A 23,363-nucleotide genomic window follows, 5' to 3' on the forward strand; every position below is an offset into this window, starting at 1 on the left:
CTCCTGTTTCCGGCTCCTCGGACGTCTTCTCGGTCAAGGAAATTTTGGCTGCCAAAAAGGTCAGAGGGAAAAATTTTTTTTTAGTAGACTGGGAGGGTTGTGGCCCTGAAGAGAGATCCTGGGAACCTGAGGACAACATCCTTGACAAAGGTCTGCTCCTCAGGTTCTCAGGCCCCAAGAAGAGGGGGAGACCCAAGGGGGGGGGTACTGTTACGCCGAGCGCTCCGGGTCCCCGCTCCTCCCCGGAGCGCTCGCTTCACTCTCTCCGCTGCAGCGCTCCGGTCACGTCCTCTGACCCGGGGCGCTGCGATCCCGCTGCCAGCCGGGATGCGATTCGCGATGCGGGTAGCGCCCGCTCGCGATGCGCACCCCGGCTCTCCTACCTGACTCGCTCCCCGTCTGTTCTGTCCCGGCGCGCGCGGCCCCGCTCCCTAGGGCGCGCGCGCGCCGGGTCTCTGCGATTTAAAGGGCCACTGCGCCGCTGATTGGCGCAGTGGTTCCAATTAGGGTAATCACCTGTGCACTTCCCTATATTGCCTCACTTCCCTTGCACTCCCTTGCCGGATCTTGTTGCCTTAGTGCCAGTGAAAGCGTTCCTTGTGTGTTCCTTGCCTGTGTTTCCAGACCTCCTGCCGTTGCCCCTGACTACGATCCTTGCTGCCTGCCCCGACCTTCTGCTACGTCCGACCTTGCTTCTGCCTACTCCCTTGTACCGCGCCTATCTTCAGCAGCCAGAGAGGTGAGCCGTTGCTAGTGGATACGACCTGGTCACTACCGCCGCAGCAAGACCATCCCGCTTTGCGGCGGGCTCTGGTGAATACCAGTAGTGGCTTAGAACCGGTCCACTAGCACGGTCCACGCCAATCCCTCTCTGGCACAGAGGATCCACTACCTGCCAGCCGGCATCGTGACAACTGATTTTGTACAAAAAGTTTTAGATTTTTTTTAAGCGGTACAAAAATATAAAAGTATCTAGCTATGGGTATCATTTTAATCGTATTGACCCACAGAATAAAGAACACATGTCATTTTTACCGTAAAGTGTACAGTGTGAAAACAAAACCCTCCAAAATGTGCAAAATTTTGGTTTTCATTTATATTTCCTCCCTAAAAATTTTTTTGGGGGGGTTTGCCGTACATTTTATGGTAAAATGAGAGGTTTCATTACAAAGTACAATTAGTCACGCAAAAAACAAGCCCTTATATGGGTCTGTAGATGGAAAAATAAAAGAGTTATGGATTTTAGAAGGCGAGGAGGAAAAAACGAAAACGCAAAAATAAAATTGGCCTGGTCCTTAAGGTGAAAATGGGCTTGATCATTAAGGGGTTAAAGGGGTACTCCCGTGGAAAACTTTTTTTTTTTTTTAAATCAACTGGCGCCAGAAAGTTAAACAGATTTGTAAATCCCTTCTATTAAAAAAATCTTAATCCTTCCTGTACTTTTTAGGGGCTGTATACTAAAGAGAAATCCAAAAAGAAATGCATTTCCTGTGATTTCCTGACCACAGTGCTCTCTGCTGACCTCTGCTGTCCTTTTTAGGAACTGTCCAGAGAAGCATATATTTGCTATGGGGATTTTCTCCAGTTCCTAAAATTAAAGCTGTATTCTGGTTGGTATGGGCAAGAAAGACCATGTTTCTTTTAGATCGATTCAAAACCAGGATCATATCTGTAGCAATCTCTTTTTTACTTTTGGGAATGGTACCATCTTGCCACACTTAACAATTTTGTGCTTTGATCTCAGCATTTGTAATACTACATTTACTCTAGTCAGGACTAATCCCAAATAGAAAAATGTCACTTGGCATGGCTAAACGTTTTATATGGGTCTAACACTACAAATAAATGGTGGCCTTTTTACCTATTCCTAGACCAATAACCAATTAGTAAAGACATCATTTTCAGAAGGTTTTTACTACATAACACATAAGTAAAGATGTATAGTATGTGCTCACTATAATATTTACTTGATGATAGAAGCACACCAAGTAAGGCTGCATTCACATCTCGTTTTTGCAATACAGTTCCCGTGTCAGTTTTTTTGTAAAAAAAAAACATGTCTCAAAACCGTAGTGAACCGTGTACAACTGTATAGACCTCTCTACAGTTGCATACGGATGTCCGGTTGCATTGGGTTTAATACGTTTTTAGAAAGAAAAAAAATTGGATATGGTTTTATGTTTGTCCTTAATTAAATAACGTTTTTGTTCTATTTGTGGGAAGAACTTTCGGTGTGCACTGCGCATGTGCAAACTTCAAAACCGTATTGTGCAAACTGGATGGAACTGTACGCACATACGGTTTAGTACAGTTCCCATAGACCACCATTTAAAAAAAAAAAAAAAAAAAATGTATACGGGTTGTATCCGGTTTTTCACCCGAACATAAAACCGTAGTAGACTACAGTTTTGGAGACGGGAAAAAAACAGATAAAACCATAAATGATGCAAAACGTACACAACCAGATGCTACGGTTGGCATACCGTTTTCTATGAAATGTCTATTCATTTGCAATATGTTTCTATACGTTTTTTTCACTGAAACTGGATACGGAACCGTATTGCACAAACTAGAAGTGAGTGCAGCAGAACCATGTGTGCAAAAAGCCTTTTCATCAGAAAGAGTCCTCCATTTAAGGCCATTTTCACAGAAGAGTAATAGCTTTTCTAATGACCTGAACGAATAGCATTATAGGGATTTATGAAGCAGTTAGGTCAGGTCATTAGACCTGCAGTCGGGATTTGTGGTCGTAATGTGGGTGCAGAAATACCCCTGTGTTAAGCTTGTGTGAAATTGGCCATAGGTGGTAGGTTGATGGAGTTATGCTCAATGCTGAGCAGACGTTTTCCCTGAATATTCCTGCAGTGCATATCGGTTGCCTGCCTTCAAGTAAGCAAATGCTGTAGACAAATTGCTATCTCTGGGGAGATATGTCTAGCTCTCCCCCACCACCTATTTCTTTCCTTTTACATAACACGTAATCCACTAGATAGTGAAGCAAATAATATAGGAGCTGATGACAGGTCTTGTCAATGTCACATTGGAAGCACATACACTAATGGGTGGAATATTTGGACTAAGCATATTGCAGATATAACCCATTCCCATCGTCTGGTTTCAGCTAGTCTAGTCTTGTCTAAAAGGCAGCAAATGTATCAGTGACGGTGTGTGTTTGGGGAAGAAATTCTCCTAAACAATGCAACATTTGACTGGTTGGACAAGTACCTGTAAATGCAAGGAAAAAGAAGAAATGGTGGCATTTCCTATTTGTAAATAACACCTATTATAGGATTACCTCTGGATTATGTCATAATCATACAATATGTGCAGGTTGTCCATTGTATTTTATCAACCAACATAGTGTTCTTATAATGCATATTAAATGCAACCATATTACTAGACCCTGAATATAAAAAAAAATGGGAACACATTACGCATGTCTGTGCACCCCCCAGATACAGTAGTTGTTTTTTTTTTTTTTTGTTTGTTTTTGCTTCTGTAAATTCACAAATCAAACCTGAATTCATAATGCAGGAAATCTGCAGCCAAAGCACATTGTCCACGAAGAATACAGCAGTGTGTTCAGTTGCGGGGGAGGGAATATGGAGTCGCTCTGCTCTAGTTGGCTGAGTCAATCAGAGACTTCCCTGCTGTGCAGTGTTTGATGGGATTTGTAGTTGTTTCCCAACAAGACGTAAGCAGGCTGTGCTGGAGAGGAAAACTACAGGTTCCAGAAGTCTGTGTTTCCTTTTTTTAAAGGAACCTGCTAACAATTAGTGCAAGTCAGACTGGGATCAGTTTAAAGGCATACACACGTACTTGATATGGGGAAATAAGGAAGATGCTTAGCAAACAATTTGTCTATTGCAGGTCTTTTAAAAAAAAAAAAATATTGTGACAAATAACATGCAGGAATGGTTGATAAGGTTTTCCTATTGTAAGGGAAAATGTGTATCGGCGCTATGGGTGGTGCAATACAATAAAATGACTAGTATATCATATCACTTGTTTGAATTGAAAACAAAAAGGTTTTCCTATTGTTACTACTTAGATACCAATCATGAGTAAAAAATAAAAAATGTCAACAAAATAGTTTGCACTCATTATAAATTTTCCCACTATTGGATCACGTATAGTTATACTGTACAAGTTTATAACATATAAAGAATGTCAGTATTAGGTAGGGGTCAGATCCCTGGAATTTTCCCCAAGAGAATCAAGAAAACAAGGTGCAGAAGAGGACATGCATTTCAGATCACTTGCTTTGAACATCCCAAGGAGTTATGCAGGACTAGAAAAACATAGTTGCTTTCTCCCAGAAACAGCTCCACTCTTGTGCTTAGTTTGTTTTTGGTATTGCAGCTCAGTTCTGTTAAAGTGAATCAAGCCCAGTTGTAATACTGGAGAATACCGCAGGACTGGTGTGATGCTTTGTGAGTGAGAATGTGGAGTTAATGTTGTATTCTGGACTGAATAGGTAACCAGTGGAAAGGCTGGACCTGGGTGGCGTGTTATGTTTGTACCACACACTGCAAAAAAAAAAAGGTCCAAAAAGCGATCAAAAAGTCACATATACGCAAAAGTGCTACTAAAACAAACTATAGATCATGGCGCAAAATATGAGCCCCACACATCCCTGAATACGGAAAAATAGGAAAGTAGAGGTGGTCAAAATAGTAGAAATAATAGAAAAGTATGTAACCATGGGTATAATTTTAATCGTATTGACCCATAGAATAAAGAAAACATGTCATTTTTACCGTAAAAATGTATATCGGGAAAACTAACCCCCCCCCCCCCCCCTCCCCCCCAAATTTGCTAAATTGTGATTTTTGTTTACATTTCCTGACACAAAAACATTTTTTCGGGGGTTTACTAAACATTTTAGTATAAAATGATTGATGCCATTACAAAATACATCTGATCACACAAAAACATGCCCTCCTATGGGTCTGTGAATGGAAATGTAAAAGAGTTATGGATTTTAGAAGGCAGGGAGGAAAAACAAAAACGCCAAAATAAATTTGGCTGTGTCCTGAAGGCTAAAATGGGCTGTGTTCTTAAGGGGTTAAACGTTTAGTTTGGTTATAGGTACTCTTTAACAATTTTGGTAAAGTGACTTGTGACAGTGGGGGGGAGAGAGACTGGACAAGGTATAAGGGAATAGGGTTGCTAGTGCAGGTAGTAAGGCAAGAGGGAGAGAGGAGTCTGGAGACTTTATCCTCAGTTACTGGCTCAAAAATGGGAGTGATGAAGAGGAAATGTGGAAGTAAATGGGATCAGCATTACTGATAGGCACCTGCACTTTAGGCCTAAGGAGAAAGTTGAAAGTGAGTAATTTGGGTTCTTGGATAGAAAGCACAGCCCAGCACTATAGGGATGGTATTTGGCGTTTCTGAAGACAGGAACCCCGGTGGATCTGCTGGGCATGTGTGGCAGATGACTTGGACCGTACCAGGGAGCGGAGTCTAAGGTGCCGCTGGTTTTGGCACGGCTCGACCACACAGGATGCTGAGGAGATGCGAGGCACAGGAGGGATAAGGCAACTCGTAGTCAGGATAGCAGAAGGTCAGGGCAGGCGGCACAGTAGCGTAGTCTAGACGTAGCAGGAGGTCAGTAGGCAGGTGGCAGAGGAGCAAGGTCGAGTCCCAAAGCAAGAGATCAGATACAAGGCAATAACAGGAAGTATTACTTTACTGAGAGTAGTGGATGCATGGAATAGCCTTCCTGTAGAAGTGGTCGCTGCAAATACAGTGAAGGAGTTTAAACATGCATGGGATAAGCATAAGGCTATTCTTCATATAAGATAGGGCCAGGGAATATTCATAGTTTTCCGAATATTGGGCAGATTAGATGGACCAAATGGTTCTTATCTGCTTACACATTCTATGTTTCAGTGAAACCTAGACTAAAGTTTTTGGACAAAATTCTAAGTCCAAATCTGAATATCTGAAGGAAACTAGGCAGTCCGTCACTCTCCGGGTGTTTCTCCTGCCTCCGCCTCTGCTTCGGCACGTGTGTCCCCGTCCCATAGGGCAGTTTCCTGCCAGATCTTTGTTGCCTTGAGCCTGAGAGAAAGCATTCCTGATATTACTTTTAAACCTTAGCCCCTCTAATTTATATCCATATCCTTTTGTGGTAGTTTTTCTTCTTTTAAATATTCTCTCCTTTATTGTGTTGATTCCCTTTATGTATATGATTGTCAGCCTATCCTAAGGACAGGCCATCTTTCGCTAATTGGTAGGTTGGCGACACGTGGCACTCCTTCTGATCATCTGTTTTGGAGAGACATGCAACCCTGCTGGAGAGACATGGAACTGTGCACCTTTCATTGTGTAGTGATGCCAGATAACCGCAACTCAGCTCCCACTGACGTCAATGGGAGTTTAGCTGCCATAACCTGTATAATACAAGGTGTTGCAGCTTTCCTAAACAGCTGATCGGCAGGGGTGCTGGGTGTTGGCACCCCAATTTTCAGCAATTGCTGGCCTATTCTGGGCAGAGGCCATTAATCATTTAAAGGGGTACTCTAGCGTTAAACATCTTATCCCTTCGATCTCTCCTGCAGCACTCCCGTTATTAATCTGTGGCTAATGACGGGCGGTGCAGGGGACAGAGTATAGTGATGTCACGGCTCCGCCCCCTCGTGACATCACCTCACACCCCCTCATTGGAAGTCTATGGGAGGGGGCTTGGCAGCTGTTCTGAACGCTGGGGCAGTGGAGTACCGCTTTAAGTTCCTCTCTAGTAATGAACAGCCTTATGGCCACACCACTCTGAATATGCCCATTATTCTCTGTTCTCAAAAGCAAAGCAGGGCTGGCTTGGACAGTGCTTGACTAAGAGACCTCAGGAAAATACCAGGTGCCGTCAGAAAGGCTTTGGGAATGGCTTCTAATTGGCTCATGGGCTTGAACTTGTGAGTGGCTATAGTTGTTGGAATGTTAAGCATGTACTGTCTATGTTAACATATGTCAGAATACTAGGCTGTTTTAACTTTTTATTTGATAATTGGCTGCAACTCCATCCCCAGAACTGCTTATTGCCATTGCCTGAGGTGTGAATCTCTTGTTTTTCCAACCCTCAAGGAATCAGATTTAAAGAGGTTGTCCTGGGATTGAAAAAGGTATTACCTTACTTCCTGCTTCCCCGGCTCCACTTCTGGGTCTATGCTGACATGATCCAATATTTTTTCCCTGTTGCAAAAAGCCAATATTCCAGCAGGCGGCTTCTAGATAAAACCTCAACTTTATTATTGTAGCATAATATATATATTTATCCAGCATGTAGAGGTAACATTAACACCGGATCGCGTTTCGGTCACTTGGACCCTAGTCATAGATCTGATTCAAACCTACTACCAGCTGACTTAAAATCAATGAAAAGCATCACATGAGTCTACATCACACCAAGCATAGTGTGAAAAGCACCACGTAACTCTACGTCACACCCAGCTGAGTAAATTGAAAAACACACTCAGCTTAAAAAAATGTATAATACACATGAACATAAGTACAAAGACAGATAAAAATACTACTATATATCTATCTATATGTATATATATATGTGGTGTCCTGGTACCGTATTTCATACATTACCTTGTGGTGAGGTCCCCAAAGACAGAGTCCCTAGGAACAGTGGGGGTCCTCTACCTTAGCTAGAACCTCGTCACCCCTTAGTTAGTTAATATTTATGTAAATAAATATGTAAATATGTCTATTAAAGATTCCTACCTTGTTTGCGTCGCAGGACCTGCGGGTCATGTGACTTAGTTCAGAACTCTATGGTTTGCTGAAGGCAGGCAGGGCCGTTTGAAGGAATTTGGGGGCCCAAAGCAAAATGAACATGGAGGCCCCCCCCCCCTTGATGTTCACACACGTCAAGCTCTAGGGCTGGCGTCAGGACGTAGTAACGCCGACCCTTGAATTCTGGGAGGGCGACGTGAGCGAATGTCAATACAAGGCCTCCACATTAGGTGCAGCACAGTTCCCCCCCACGTTAGGTGCAGCACAGTTCCCCCCACGTTAGGTGCGGCACAGTCCCCCCCACATTAGGTGCGGAACAGTTCCCCCCACGTTAGGTGCGGCACAGTTCCCCCAACGTTTGGTGCGGCACAGTTCCCCCCATTTTTGGTGCAGCAGAGTTCCCCCCCCACATTAGGTGCAGCAGAGTTCCCCCCACATTAGGTGCAGCAGAGTTCTCCCCACATTAGGCTAGCAGTGTTCCCCCACATTAGGTGCAGTATAGTTCCCCCACATTAAGTGCAGTATAGTTCCCCACATTAGGTGCAGTATAGTTCTCCACATTATGTGCAGTATAGTTCTCCCCACATTAGGTTGCAGTATAGCTCTCCACATTTGGTGCAGTATAGTTCCCCACATTAGGTGCAGTATAGTTCCCCACATTAGGTGCAGTATAGTTCTCCACATTAGGTGCAGTATAGTTCTCCCCACATTAGGTTGCAGTATAGCTCTCCACATTAGGTGCAGTATAGTTCCCCACATTAGGTGCAGTATAGTTCTCCACATTAGGTGCAATATAGTTCTCCCCACATTAGGTTGCAGTATAGTTCTCCACATTAGGTGCAGTATAGTTCTCCCCACATTAGGCTATAGTTCCCCCACATTAGGTGCAGTATAGTCCCCCAACATTAGGTGCAGTATAGTTCTCCACATTAGGTGCAGTATAGTTCACCCCACATTAGGTGCAGTATAGTTACCCCACATTAGGTGCAGTATAGTTCACCCCACATTAGGTGCAGTATAGTTCCCCCACATTAGGTGCAGTATAGTTCTCCACATTAGGTGCAGTATAGTTCTCCACATTAGGTTGGCAGTATAGTTTACCCCACATTAGGTGCAGTGTAGTTCTCCACATTAGGTTGACAGTATAGTTCTCCACATTAGGTTGGCAGTATAGTTTACCCCACATTATGTGCAGTATAGTTCCCCAACATTAGGTGTAGTATGTTCCCCCACAGACATACAGCCTCCAGCCATACAGTGTATGGCTGGAGGCTGTATGCCTGTTTACTCCCCTACTTTAGTGCTCCGACCACTGCTCCTCTGGTTCGGTCACCATAGCAGTAGGTCCCGGGACTGGAGGAGCGGTGGTCGGACCACTGAAGCTGATGTGCCGCTGGTCACTTACCATGCTGGCCAGCGCATGTCCTGTTCGCTGCTCCGCTCCTCCGCGTTGCTTTCCAATGGGCGCACGCACGGGACTGCATGCATTATATACACACACAACACACTGTACACATTACATACTGTACATGCATGCTTCATACACACATACTGTACACAATACATACTGTACATGCATCATGCACACACACTGTACATATTACATACTGTACATGCATCACACACACGACACACTGTACACATTACATACTAAACATACATCATACACACACATACTGTACACATTACATACTGTACATGCATCATACACACACTGTACATATTACATACAGTACATGCATCATACACACAACAAACTGTACACATTACATACTGTACATGCATCACACACACACAACATACTGTACACATTACATACTGTACATGCATCATGCACACACAACACACTGTACATATTACATACTGTACATGCATCACACACACACAACATACTGTACACATTACATACTGTACATGCATGCTTCATACACACATACTGTACACATTACATACTGTACATGCATCATACACACACAGATACTGTACACATTACTTACTACATGCATGCGTCATACACACATACTGTACACATTACATACTGTACATGCATCATACACACACACACACTGTACATATTACATACTGTACATGCATCACACACACAACATACTGTACACATTACATACTGTACATGCATGCTTCACACACACACACACACACACACACATACTGTACATAATACATACTGTACATGCATCATGCACACACACTGTACATATTACATACTGTACATGCATCACACACACACGACACACTGTACACATTATATACTGTACATGCATCATACACACACATACTGTACACATTACATACTGTACATGCATCATACACACACACACTGTACATATTACATACTGTACATGCATCATACACACAACACACTGTACACATTACATACTGTACATGCAACACACAGACACAACATACTGTACACATTACATACTGTACATGCATCATACACACACACACACACACACACTGTACCCATTACATACTGTACATGCATCATACACACACAACACACTGTACATATTACATACTGTACATGCATCACACACACAACATACTGTACACATTACATACTGTACATGCATGCTTCATACACACATATACTGTACACATTACATACTGTACATGCATCATACACACACACAGATACTGTACACATTACTTACTACATGCATGCTTCATACATACACACATGCTATACACATTACATACTGTACATGCATCATACACATACACACACTACATATTACATACTGTACATGCATCACACACAACATACTGTACACATTACATACTGTACATGCATCATACACACAACATACTGTACACATTACATACTGTACATGCATCATACACACACATGCTATACACATTACATACTGTACATGCATCATACACATACACACACTGTACATATTACATACTGTACATGCATCACACACAACATACTGTACACATTACATACTGTACATGCATCATACACACAACATACTGTACACATTACATACTGTACATGCATCATACACACAGATACTGTATACATTACATACTATACATGCATCATACACATACTGTACACATTACATACTATACATGCATGCTTCATACACACAACACACTGTACACATTACATACTGTACATGCATGCTTCATACACACATACTTAACACATTACATACTGTACATGCATCACACACACACTGTACACATTACATACTGTACATGCATCAAACACACACACACACTGTACACATTACATACTGTACATGCATCACACACACACACATACTGTACACATTACATACTGTACATGCATCACACAAACACACACACATACTGTACACATTACATACTGTACATGCATGCTTCATACACACATACTGTACACATTACATACTGTACATGCATTATATACACACACATACTGTACACATTACATACTGTACATGCTTCATACACACACACAGTACACATTACATACTGTACATGCATCATACACACACACTGTACACATTACATACTGTACATGCATCATACACACACACTGTACACATTACATACTGTACATGCATCATACACACACACTGTACACATTACATACTGTACATGAATCATACACACACAGATAGAATAGATCAGTGTTTCCAAACCAGGATGCCTACAGAGGTTGCAAAACTACAGCCTTTGGCTGTCCGGGCATGCTGGGAGTTGTAGTTTTGCAACAACTGGAGGCACCCTGGTTGGGAAACACTGGTATAGATACACACATGCACTTTACATATAGTCATCCACAGAAGTAACACACACACAGGCACAGTACACAGGCATACACATATGTACACACACACACACACATATATATATATATATATATATCCACACACCTGCTTCTACACATATATATCTATATATCCACACACACACACACTTATACACATATATATACAGGCAGGGACACCTACTGTAGTCAGGCCCCATGTTGTACAGCCTCTGCGGTCTCCTCACAGCTCTCTCCTCCCCCCTTCCCCTCCTCCTGCTCAGACAGCTGAAGGCTGAGAGAAGAGTCCGGGGCTGAGGGAAGATACCAAGTGCAGCGGGGTGGGGGGAGCGTGATTGTGGTGAGGTGAGAAGAACTCCAAAGCTGCAAGTGAGTTTATTTTAAAAAAATGTCAGGCATTTGTCCGGCCCTGGTGATGGGTGGAATTGCCCCATCTCTACAGGATGGGCAAGCACTGGCTCTGCTCGGGGGCCCCCCAGCCAGCTCGGGGCCCCAAGCAATTGCTTGGTTTGCCTGTCCTGTAGAGACAGGCCTGGCTGAAGGACCTTTGGTGGTTCTCATGACATGTGATCACCCACAATGCAGTGTAACGGTGAGTGACAGCTGATTGGACCAATCCAAAACGGCCAGCCCCTGCCCATATAAGGGAGCTGCGCCATCTTGATCGCTCTCTTGGGTTGCAGACTCTGGACGAGGTAGGACCTCCGCAGCGTACAAGACAAATTACTAGGCCTAAGCCTGCGCTAGAGACGGATAGTTCATACAATTCCCTGCTACCTCAGCAAGATCTCCGGACCTAATCAAACCCCTAAATCCGGCGGATCTATGCAAATACAATCCCCTAAAGCTAAAGAGAACTTTCCGGTCCTAAGTTATCTGGACTGTTACCATTATTGCAAATACAGAAAATCTTCAGTAAAGATTCCGCAAGTTTTAAGTTCAGCACTGCTGTGGACAATCTATTTATTTCACACTCACCTATCGCTCTTGGGAAGGGTGGCGATAGGCCCAGCATCACTACAGAGTTTTAACCCTCACCCTGGCATCACGAGTGACAAGGATTAACAGCGCCCTTTCAGTATCTAGAACAGCAACACCCCAACTGACCTACACCCCACAAGGCTTTCCACAAAGTTCCTCACCATATATATATATATATATATATATATATATATACATACATACTGTATGTATGTTCTCCCCTTGTTTGCATATGTTTCTTCTGGGTATTCCCATTTTTCTCCCATGCTCCTAAACATACAGGAACCAATTTAGGTGTACAGCGCTGCAGAATCTGTGTGCACTATATAAATAATATATATTATTATTATTACTACCTGTTGGCTTAAAACTTAGGTAGTGGCATCACATTTTATTTATTAGGAATAGATATAGTATATGGAAAATTTTAAATCTAGGCTAATAGCATCAACATCAAATCTGGTAAACTAGAAAGTAGTAAAGTACTGAAGAAGGCAGGAGGCAGGTTGCTGGGTCCCTACGGGAGTGGCAGCAGGGTTTACAGTGCTATTTCTATACTGCTTATCCTTACTACCCGCCCTGACTGTAACTGTCATTGCTGTGCCACTACTACCACTGTCCTCTGTAAGGGACTGCGGGTGGAGGCAGGGAAAAGAAAATCTGTCTGATGATAGGGTCACACGTAGTGCATCCTCAACGTATTTGACGTTCCCTAGAGTGAGCCTCCTGCTTTGCCTGTGTGTCCTACATTGTCTCCTCATAGAAGAAATCCACTACTATCAGACTCACAGGGATATGCATATTGCGTGCGCACGCGCAGTATACTCACGGACATCGCAGCTGCTCCCTGAGGTAGGCCAAGAGCGACCGCAATGTCTGTGAGTAAACTGTGCATGTGCACACGATTCGCAGATCCCTGTGTGTCTGCTCGTAGCGGCAGATTTCTGTTACGAGCAGACAACGTAGGACACACAGGTAAGCGTTACCCTACCCTGAATATTAGTCTGACAGTTTTCCTTCCTCTATTAGAGGCTGTAGACATGAGCAGTGCAGGGCACGCTCAATGATTATGTCATCTGCAGTGCTTGCGTCCGCAGCCTCCAAGTGGAAAAAGGGCCCTATTAGAGTGGGAGCAGAGAGCAGGTAAGTACATATATATTTTGTAAGGGCACCCCTATCTACCTAGTCAGGCAACTACTTACTATGGACATTTTTTTTTACCTAGTGGGGAGACAATTACTTACAAGGAGACGCTAAAGGGGGACATCTCTCTACTTACTGAAAGTGGCGACTATTTACATATTCTAAGAGACTAGTCATGGCTGGAAAAAATCATCATGACGGTCTGGGCAGGATAGCAAAGAAAAGGGAAGAGGACGACTCAGGTCAAAGACAATGTTGAGGGAGATTTATCAAAACCTGTGTAGAGGAATAATGGTGCAGTTGCCCATAGCAACCTATCAGATAGCTTTTTTCATTTTTCAGAGGCCTTTATAAAAATGAAAGAAGCAATCTGATAGGTTGCTATGTGCAATTGCAATTGTTGATAAATCTCAGTCATTGCAAGTGACTGGACTGCAAATACCTACATACTGTGGTAACTGTATTGGGGTAATGTTGGTCTATGTATAGTTGTTTTAATTCAATAACAGTATTGTGATATTATTCAGTCATTAGGCAGAGGTAATATGTGGTTAGGGTATTGCGGTATAATTTATTAATTGTATAGTGCTATTATTGCTAATATTGGCCTTTGTATTCTGGGTTTCATGCAGTAACAGTATGGTGATAATATTTGGTCACTTTGGGGTGGTAATATGTGCTCATGGAGTGGCAGTATTATAATGTTGGTTTCAGCACCGCAGGTTTTCTGCACATATAGTGTCATTAAAATTTTCGGCAGCAGAAAAGCTAGAATGATTGGGAACGTAATATATGTTTTTTAAAGGGGTTGGCCAGTGTGAATACAATTTCACCTATCGACAAAGGCTTGCTCTTAAAATAAAAACCGCTTATAGATACCTTACTGGGTCCCTGCAGGTCTCTGGTGTCGGGCCACCCCGTTGGCAGACTGGTGTCTGACAAATTTCGGGAGACACTCTTATTCCTTGGAATTTTATTCACACTGGACAACCCCTTAAAGGTATACATTGGCATTTAAAACTATCTTAGTTTCAACATATTAGGATTTCCTTTTTTTTTTTTTTTTTTTTTATAATGAGAGAGTAAATGAATTTATAGTGTATAATAATATCATGTTACACTTAAAATGTATCAACTCTAATAAGTCTATGTTGCCAGAGAGTGGTTAAACTCAGGGGTACCCTAGAGCACCGAAAATGTTGATATTATTGAATTTTATGATTCCTGGTGTTAAAAGAACACAAACACCTGGCAACAGTGCCAGGGTATCTTCCTTTTAAGCTAGGTGTTAGTAACACCCTATGATGATAGAGGTTTGGCATTTAAAGGGAAAGATTAATCAGAAAATGAATTTCTGTTTAAAGGAGTATTCCCATCTCAGACAGTCTTGGCAGAAATTGGAATATTAATCGGAATTGACTGACCAGTGGTGGCCGGGAATACAGAAACATCCAAGCATGTTGTTCTACACTATTTTTGTAACTCTCATAGAAGTGAATGGCAACGTCCAGTACACTACAGTGTTCAGAAGCCCCATAGAAAATGTCACACATGCACGATGCACTCAGGGAACATTTCACCTATGTTCTCATGATTGGCAGGGGTCCCACAAATCAGCTATCTATCCTATGAATAGAGAATAAGGCTAGGTTCACTTTGCCATTGTGCTCCATAGGTGTCAGAGGTCAGGCTGGAAGCCCCTATGTGTCTGCAGACATGTCCCCCCCCCCCCCCCCCCTCCATCCCGTCTGCAGGAAGCTACTGTAAGACTGTAGACTGAGCCTTGTGTGACCTAAAAAGAAGGGAGAGGGGTTGTAAATTCCTTACAAGGGAAACTGACAGGTTGTTCATCCACATTAAATCCAATACACTGGGTTATAGTGCAGGAGAACAGGAGTAAAACGATGTCTGACTTTCAGAAATTGGTCCAGTAAGCGAGAAGTTATGGCCTCCGTTGCTGTTTTGCTACAGCTCTTTTGTGGACAGGGGGGGGGGTTGCAGCTTTCAAGCTTCCATGCCACATCTCTATGCTCCGCTATGCCCCTTCAAATGAATATTCATTTTTCTTCACTCCCGCATCCTATGTACGGGATAGCCTGCGGTCATGTCGGCGCTTTGCTATTGTAGTAGAGCGCAGGCACCGCTCTTCCAGTTGTAGCGAGGGGGCAGTGCCTGCTCCCTCTGCTACAATAGCAGAGCGCTCATGTGACTGCAGGCTGTCACTAGGACATGAGAGTGACAAAAATGAAGCTTGGCAAGTCAGCTCCCCGCCTCCATTGCACACAGAAGAGCTGTCGCAATACAGCAATGGAGGGCCATAACTCCTTACCTACTGGACCAATTTCTGTATGGCTTCTTTCACACTGCCATTAGGACACGGCAGTGTTATGTCCATCGGGGAGCCGGGAGAACAGCGGGAGAAAAAATACTGCTTGCGTCGTCTTTTTCCCCCGGCTATTCCCATGAAAAAAACAACGGTGCCTGATGAACCCCACAATAGTAAATGGGAGCCATCAGGACCCATTGTTGCCCGTTGTGCCCCGTCATGAGAACGGCCGTTAAAGGCACAAAAAAAAGAGACTTTAACAGCTGTTCTTGACGAGTCGCAATGGCAGTGTGAAAGGGGCCTAAGTGAGACATAATTTTACTCCTGTTCGCCTGCACTATAATCCAGTATACTAGGTTTGGTGTGCGTGAACAGCCTGTCAGTTTCCCTTTAAGGCTAGGTTTCCACTTGTTTTTTTTTCTGGCAGTTTTTGGAATACTGCCACTGCAGTTTTTGAGCCAAAACCAGAAGTGTATTCAAAAGGAATAGGACATATATAGGAAAGACTTATACTTCTCCTCCCTTATGGATCCACTTCTGACTTTGGCTCAAAAACTGCAGTGGCAGTACTCCAAAAACTGCCGGAAAAAAAACCAAGTGGAAACCTAGCCTAAGGCAGCTCTAGAGGAAGAGTTCTTAAGATGGCTCCAGCATTTCCCAATAGAAGCCCAGGCAACACAGTTGCCTCCATAATCACGTACAGAAAATGGAATTTAAAAAATATATAATCTGAAAATAAAACAAATTAAAATAAAAGAATAGGTATCAGTGTCTGGACTCCAGTGCAGTACGAAGAGAGTCTAAGATATATTCTACAGTTATTACGTCTTTATTTTAAAACTGGGGTTTCCGTTTCCTATTTTCCAAGCTAGGATTTGGCATCTCAGTTTGCTTTGTGCCTAAACACAGAGCTCAACCACAATTGGCGCTGTCAGCTACATGTCTGAACTGGTTTTACAGCAGGTTCTTGATTGATTTATGGACATCATTTCTTGACCACCACAATACTGTTAACTGAATTTAACCCTCTCCAATTCATTACAGATGCTGTAATTCCTTCATTATTATTCCTATTTACTCTAAATAAAACAAAATGGTAAAACCTCTTCAGACTACCCCCTTATCCAGGCCAGTTTTGTGTGACAAATTGTTCAGTCCACTATATATTATGCATTGTAGCTATTTCCTTTGAAAAGGCCACTTTTTAATGCAATGTTTGGTGGTTATTCTCAAAAAGGTTTCACTGTATTTCTGTTGTAAAAAAAAATGCTTCCATTGGTTAGTACATGCCAGTTTCTGTGAATTCTATTTTCCTTGCAATCATGTGTACTTTGATATGTGCTCCACATTGTGTAACTTTTCTACAGATACGTCTCCTTTTGGACATCTCTATAAAGATGCTGTGTGTAAAACATCTTTTTGACAGTGTTTTTCAGGCTGTGGAGTGAACTTCTGGTGGTCTTGTCCATTAGTAGACCTCATGTCCTCTTTGGGCTTAGGACCAATCATCTCAATGCCTGGGCTTCATGAGGGATCCTTTGGTGAGTCTGCCCCTTGCACTCATTATTACTATTATTGTACTGCCATAATGCTTAGGGTTTTTTCATGGACCGTGGCTTTGTGTCCATTTTCCTTTTTATTGAATTCATCTAATAATTTGAAGACTAAAAAGTAGCATTTTTTGTAGCGGAATACATTGCTGTTATTGAGATAATGGTTTTCTTATGGAAATATCTCCTTTTTCTCCTGTATTCCATATTCTGTGCTGTTGTCTCTTGGCGCAGGTAATCACCCATTTTTTTTAAAGGGTTACTTTAGACATTTCCCATTTTTAAGCAAAATTGCCAGTTTTACACCTCTGCTGTCCTTTCCAGTGCCCCTCTGCCACCACCCCTTCATGTCCAGAGGTAGGAAACAGTGTCTCTCACAGGCTGCTTCTGTTTGCACCTGCTCAGTCTCCCAGCGCTGTGTTGTGTGTGTGTGTGTGTGTGTCTGTGCGTATTGATTATTCCATTGTGCTGGGGAGAGAGAGGAGCTGTCTGTGAATGGATCTGGGAGAGAGAGGGGGAGAGGTAGAGGTGTCTCGGAGACTGTAAATCAATAGGAAAAGCCCTGTCCACACAGAGAAAGTACCTCACACCACAAAGACATTGATTTATTTTTTCCTAGTCTTCATCTTCCTTCTGTAAAGGGGGGAGCAAGAAAGCCCGAGAGAGAGAGCGAGAAAGAGAGAGGGAGAGAGAGAGAGGGAGAGACCGCCTCCTCAGCATCCCTCAGACACAGCTTTATCCTCTCGCACCAGCTAAGCTGTAAGTAGCATTGATTTTACAATCTATTCCTGTTTTTTTTCCTCTCTCTCTTTTCGTCTCTCTCCCTCCATCTCTCTCCCTCTTTCTCTCATTTTGTGGCTTGTGGGTCAGAAGGCAATTGATTGAGGGGAGTAGATGGATGTATAGAAATTGACATATATATAATTCCACCCATTTACAGTTTACAGTTACATGCAGCAGCATCTCTATCTGCAATTACAAAAACATAGGTATATAATGAACCAAACTATATATATATATATATATATATATATATATATATATATATATATATACACACCTATATGTACACACACATTTGCATGTATGTGTGCATGTCCATATATCCATTAAAGCCTGTGTTATATGTGTACTATTGTACTATTGTGCAGTAACTTACATTTTATTTACACCGTTATGTTAGCATTATGTAAATATGGCGCAAATAATTTATAATGAATAGCAGTATATTTGTATACTTATTGGCCATGGTTTTATTTATTTATGCACACAGTATGCATTTCAATATGTTTCCCTGTTTATATGGAAATATACAGACATATATGTCATACCATCATTGATATGTCATCTGTATGTATGTGTGTAGAAACTTATCTAAAGAAAAATAATATATATATATATATATATATATATATACACACACACATATATGAATACTTTTGTTGGGTTGTCAGGGGTATATTATATTGCTATATACATATTACGTGAGCTGTACACATAATAAAGCACATATAGGCACGCCAAGATTTCTTATAGCAGCTCTAGTTATATTGAATTTTGGCAGATATTTGTAGGTAAACCCAGGACAGAGCCAGGGGAGCAAGGAGGAAGAGACTCTCCAAATGAGACCAGCAGCGGCCTGACAGTCCTTCACACCTGTCCTGTGACATCACAACCGCTGTATGTCTGTGATTGACTGATGGCCTCATCACATTACTTGAATAAGTGCCTTTACAATGGGGGTGACATAGACCATGGAGAGGCAGATTTTTAGTATATAAAGCACTAGAGGAGCAGCATAGGATTATTAAATAGACAATGCCCATATACAAGCTGCTGTATGGTAAAAGGGTATGGAGAGTGGATTGTACCCGAAGAGGACCAGCAATACGGAATAAAAGGATACTGTGGGAGGGATCAGATAGAGACCCAAGCAGTGGGATGCTGAATAAGGTGCAAATATAATCAATGCGGGGTTTAGAAAAATACATGTGTATATATATATATGTGTGTGTGTGTGTTTATATATGTGCATGTATCTCCACACAGATAGACGGATCATTTGAGAGGTTTACGTATACACAAAGGCTATACATAAGAAGAAGGGGGTGGTCAATATATATGCAGAGATGTCTGCATAATAAAGGAGGCTTATTTGTCCACACTGACAAGCCACGGGAGGTTATGATAAACATGGCCTGACCTTGTATGCATTCAGATATACACAGCCATATGCTGAGCACAGGGAGCTCATATCCTGGAACAATTGCACTGAGACAAAAAGACATGAAAAGAGATTGAGACATACATAGAAATAGAGATATAGAAGAAGGTTCCGGTATTGACACAGGCAGGCGCAGTGATGGAGGCCCAAGCACAATTTCCATATAAACAGAGAAAGGCCGACTGGTTATTCTGCTATAAACACATCATTGCTTATAGATTCAGCTAGACTCAGAGAGAGAAAGGACTGCCTATGGCTTATGTGTATACATTAAAGCATTATAAGAGACTTCTAAAGGTACAGACCAACGTAAAGATGTCACAGTATTTAAGATCAGGTTTCCATAGAGTAACATTGAGAGATGGTTCATATGTGCTTGGAAAGAATATTGTGGGAGGTTCACATGTGTATAGTCAGTGACAGAGAAGGAGGCCATGGAGAGCTACAGGGATACAAAGACATTAGGATGTACATCTAAAAATATCAAATGAAGAAAGATGGAAATATTCATTGGAATAAGCAGTTGGTGATGCAGACATATAACCCAAAGTGTGGTTATTATTGGTGTTTCCACATGTATAAAATGTGTGACATCATAATATATATGTGCTACAAGGTCATAAGCTAAATGCGTACATCTAATATTACATTGACTGACTACAACATTACGATTTATAGTTTATGGACTGTATGGTTGAATCTAATGATTACATTTGTTTGCATAATGAAAATAAGCACAAGTGTACTGTGGGAGGGTTATAGATGTCCAGCTTTGTGGTATGGCCTAGGCCCAGGCAGAGAAGCTGAGTTAGTGTCCAGCATCTTGTGCATCCATGTGATACAGATATATCATTCATATTAGGAACCTGTCTAGGAATATCTTCGATATCATAATATACAAATGTTTCTTTTTTATTTATTTTTTCATTTGGATGGGAAGAATCACAAAGCTTAGCTGACCATCAATATTTCATATACAATAGTCAAAATGGCTGATCTTAGATGTTTATACCAATTTACATTCCTTTATGCAAAAGACATGTGATGATAACTGAAAACTTTTATACATTCACCTGTCATATTAGGTTAGTTGGCCTGTAGTTGTTCATAACCTGAACTTGTACAACCAGTGCTTACAAAAATTCTATTTTTGAATATCTATTTTCACATGATACTTATATTAACTGTGCATAGCCATAGTTTGTAGTGGTTTTGTGTACAAAAAGTAGAAATACCTACACCTGCAGTCACTAATAGTAACTCCTAGTGGAAACAAAGAGCAGGGAATATGGTTGTTCAAATAACTTTTGCATCTGACATCTGGATGTTGTCATACTTTCTCGTCAGCCATTAGTAATGGCAAGTGAACTCAAATTCAACCCTAACAGCGGTATGTTGAGTGAAGAACAATCCCTGATCCTACCACAAAGCCCATGTAATCATGCTCAACATCCCCTACGTGTTTCGCCAGATTTCAACTGCCTCATAAGGTCATTGACTAGGATGATCAGTTTGTGTGGTCAGTTACCACCAGGACTTGATTAGGCACATTGGTGCTAAAGTTATCAAATACCGTGTTTCTCCGAAAATAAGACCTGGTCTTATATTAATTTTAGTCACAAAAAACACACTAGGGCTTATTTTCAGGGTAGGGCTTATTTATTTACGGTATGTACCTTTAAAAACATGGGGGGCTGTAGCAGTGTGGACGATGGGGGGCTTTAGCAGTGTGGAGGATGGGGGGCTGTAGCAGTGTGGAGGATAGGGGTTTGTAGCTGTGTGGAGGATGCCGCACCCCCCCATCTTCCACACTGCTGCAGCCTCCCACAGCCCCCCATCCTCCACACTCCTGCAGCCCCGATCCTCCACACTCCCGAAGCCCCCATCCTCCACACTCCTGCAGCCCCATCCTCCACACTGCTACAGCCCCCATCCTCCACACTGCTACAGCCCCCCATCCTCCACACTCCTACAGCCCCCCATCCTCCACACTGCTATAGCCCCTCATTCTCCCCTTCCCCCGTCATCCTCCACACTCCTACAGTGTCCCCCACCTCTCTGCCATAATAAACTACGGTACACATTTCATCCCCAGCGGAGACCAGCACTTCCCTACCTTCATACAATAGCGTCCGCAACTTGTACTGTACGGAAGCTGCAGCTCTCGGCGGCGGCGGGATCTCCTTCTGTTGCTTAGCAGCCGGGGGAAGGGACACGTTCGTGACGTCGGCCGTGCATACGCGCGGACGTTTTAAAGCGTCAACGTCCCTGTCCCAGCTCAATTACGGTAACTTGCCGCGGGACCGGTCGGGGGGGGGGGGCCGTGTGTGTCTGCGGGCATTACTGGCGGCCGTGGTCCGGATCTAGACCGCGGTCCGCCAGTTGATTACCCCTGGCCTAGGTCTTATTTTCGGGGTAGGGCTTATATTGCAGCTTACCCTGATAATCCTGCTAGGGCTTACTTTCGGGGTAGGGTTTATTTTCGGGGAATGCTTAATGTTAATTCTCCATCATGAATCCACAAAAAGTTAAATACTGGCAATGGTATTGGTAAATGTTGCTTGTAACAACATTTTACTGTCAACCCAAAGTGTTGGAGAGCTGTTGCCAGGAAACAATGACACTAAGGCTATGTTCACACAGCAGAATTTCCTAGCAGAATCTGCTGTAAAAATTCTGCTAGGAAACTCTGTACATTGTGTTGAATGGGGATTCTGCTTCAAAAATTCTGCTTTCCGGATTTTGCAAAAACCTTGTACGTATCTTTACATTTTGCAGAATTCTGAGAAGAATCCCATTATAGTCAACGGGGCTTTACATTTCCAAAGAATTCAGTTTTGACCACCAGAAATTGCACTCAAATTCTGCAAAACTGCTAAAACTTCTGCAGCAAGCTATGTAGAATGAAATTTGAACGGAATCACAGAATTTCCACAGTGTGAACATTGCCTTACTGTTGGGAAGGGGAATGCTTTCCCCCTGAATGTACAGATAGAAAATATCCATCAAACTTTTGAAACAATTTTTTTAAACCAATTGTTCATTGGCGATTTAAAAGATTGTTCCATGCAAAAGGCATTATTGTACATCTCATCTACATTTGTTGAGCAGTTAAATGAGAACCATTGTTCAGTGTAAGCAGCCATTCCAGGGCTTTAATAGGGTTACTAGAAGATAGTGCATAGTTTATCGCACAGATCATCAGTTTCAAAAACCTTCTGTATAATTTACATATAAATGTGCTACAGATATTCTCAGCTATTTTTACAAGCTTTGTTTTTTTTAGGATGTCCCACAGCTGCCTAAAAGGAAATAGTACCATTGAAAATGTGTCATTTAGATTATGTTACCTATATTTAGTCTCAATTGTTATGTCACATATGATGTGTAGGAAGTGGCCAAGATGAAATATTTTTATAGGATACCAGATCTAGTATCTTCCAATAAGAATGACAGATAGACTCGAAATGTTTCATGGTTAGTACAGACTTAATTTTTTTTCCCGTTTTTAAAGAACGAAAGATATCTAGGGAGATTTATAAAAACCTGTCCAGAAGAAAAGTTGCCGATTCACCCATAGCAACCAATCAGATTCCTTCTTTCATTT

At 42.2% G+C, this 23,363-nt stretch overlaps 2 protein-coding genes across 4 annotated transcripts in view; one reads left to right on the forward strand and one right to left on the reverse strand.

Annotated features, from left to right (window-relative positions):
- The window catches only part of THTPA (thiamine triphosphatase), an 82,608-nt gene that overhangs the window by 25,007 nt on the left and 34,238 nt on the right, over window positions 1–23,363 (reverse strand). The window contains exon 1 of one of the 2 annotated variants that reach the window (XM_056526582.1): window positions 3,518–3,635. The exons of the other annotated variant lie outside the window; for it this stretch is intronic. Within the exon in view, the coding sequence (XP_056382557.1) occupies window positions 3,518–3,527 (10 nt within the window). The 5' untranslated portion in view covers window positions 3,528–3,635. Of the gene's footprint in view, window positions 1–3,517; window positions 3,636–23,363 lie in introns of those variants that run through there. 2 annotated transcript variants of the gene reach the window in all.
- The window catches only part of ZFHX2 (zinc finger homeobox 2), an 86,992-nt gene continuing 81,037 nt past the window's right edge, over window positions 17,409–23,363 (forward strand). Inside the window, exon 1 of one of the 2 annotated variants that reach the window (XM_056526436.1) lies at window positions 17,409–17,523. The gene's annotated coding sequence lies outside the window, so the exon portion shown is untranslated. Of the gene's footprint in view, window positions 17,524–17,993; window positions 18,292–23,363 lie in introns of those variants that run through there. The other variant, XM_056526428.1, reaches the window with a different exon arrangement.

This window comes from Hyla sarda, chromosome 1 (assembly GCF_029499605.1).
Source record: "Hyla sarda isolate aHylSar1 chromosome 1, aHylSar1.hap1, whole genome shotgun sequence".
In the NCBI taxonomy this organism is placed as follows: Eukaryota; Metazoa; Chordata; class Amphibia; order Anura; family Hylidae; genus Hyla; species Hyla sarda.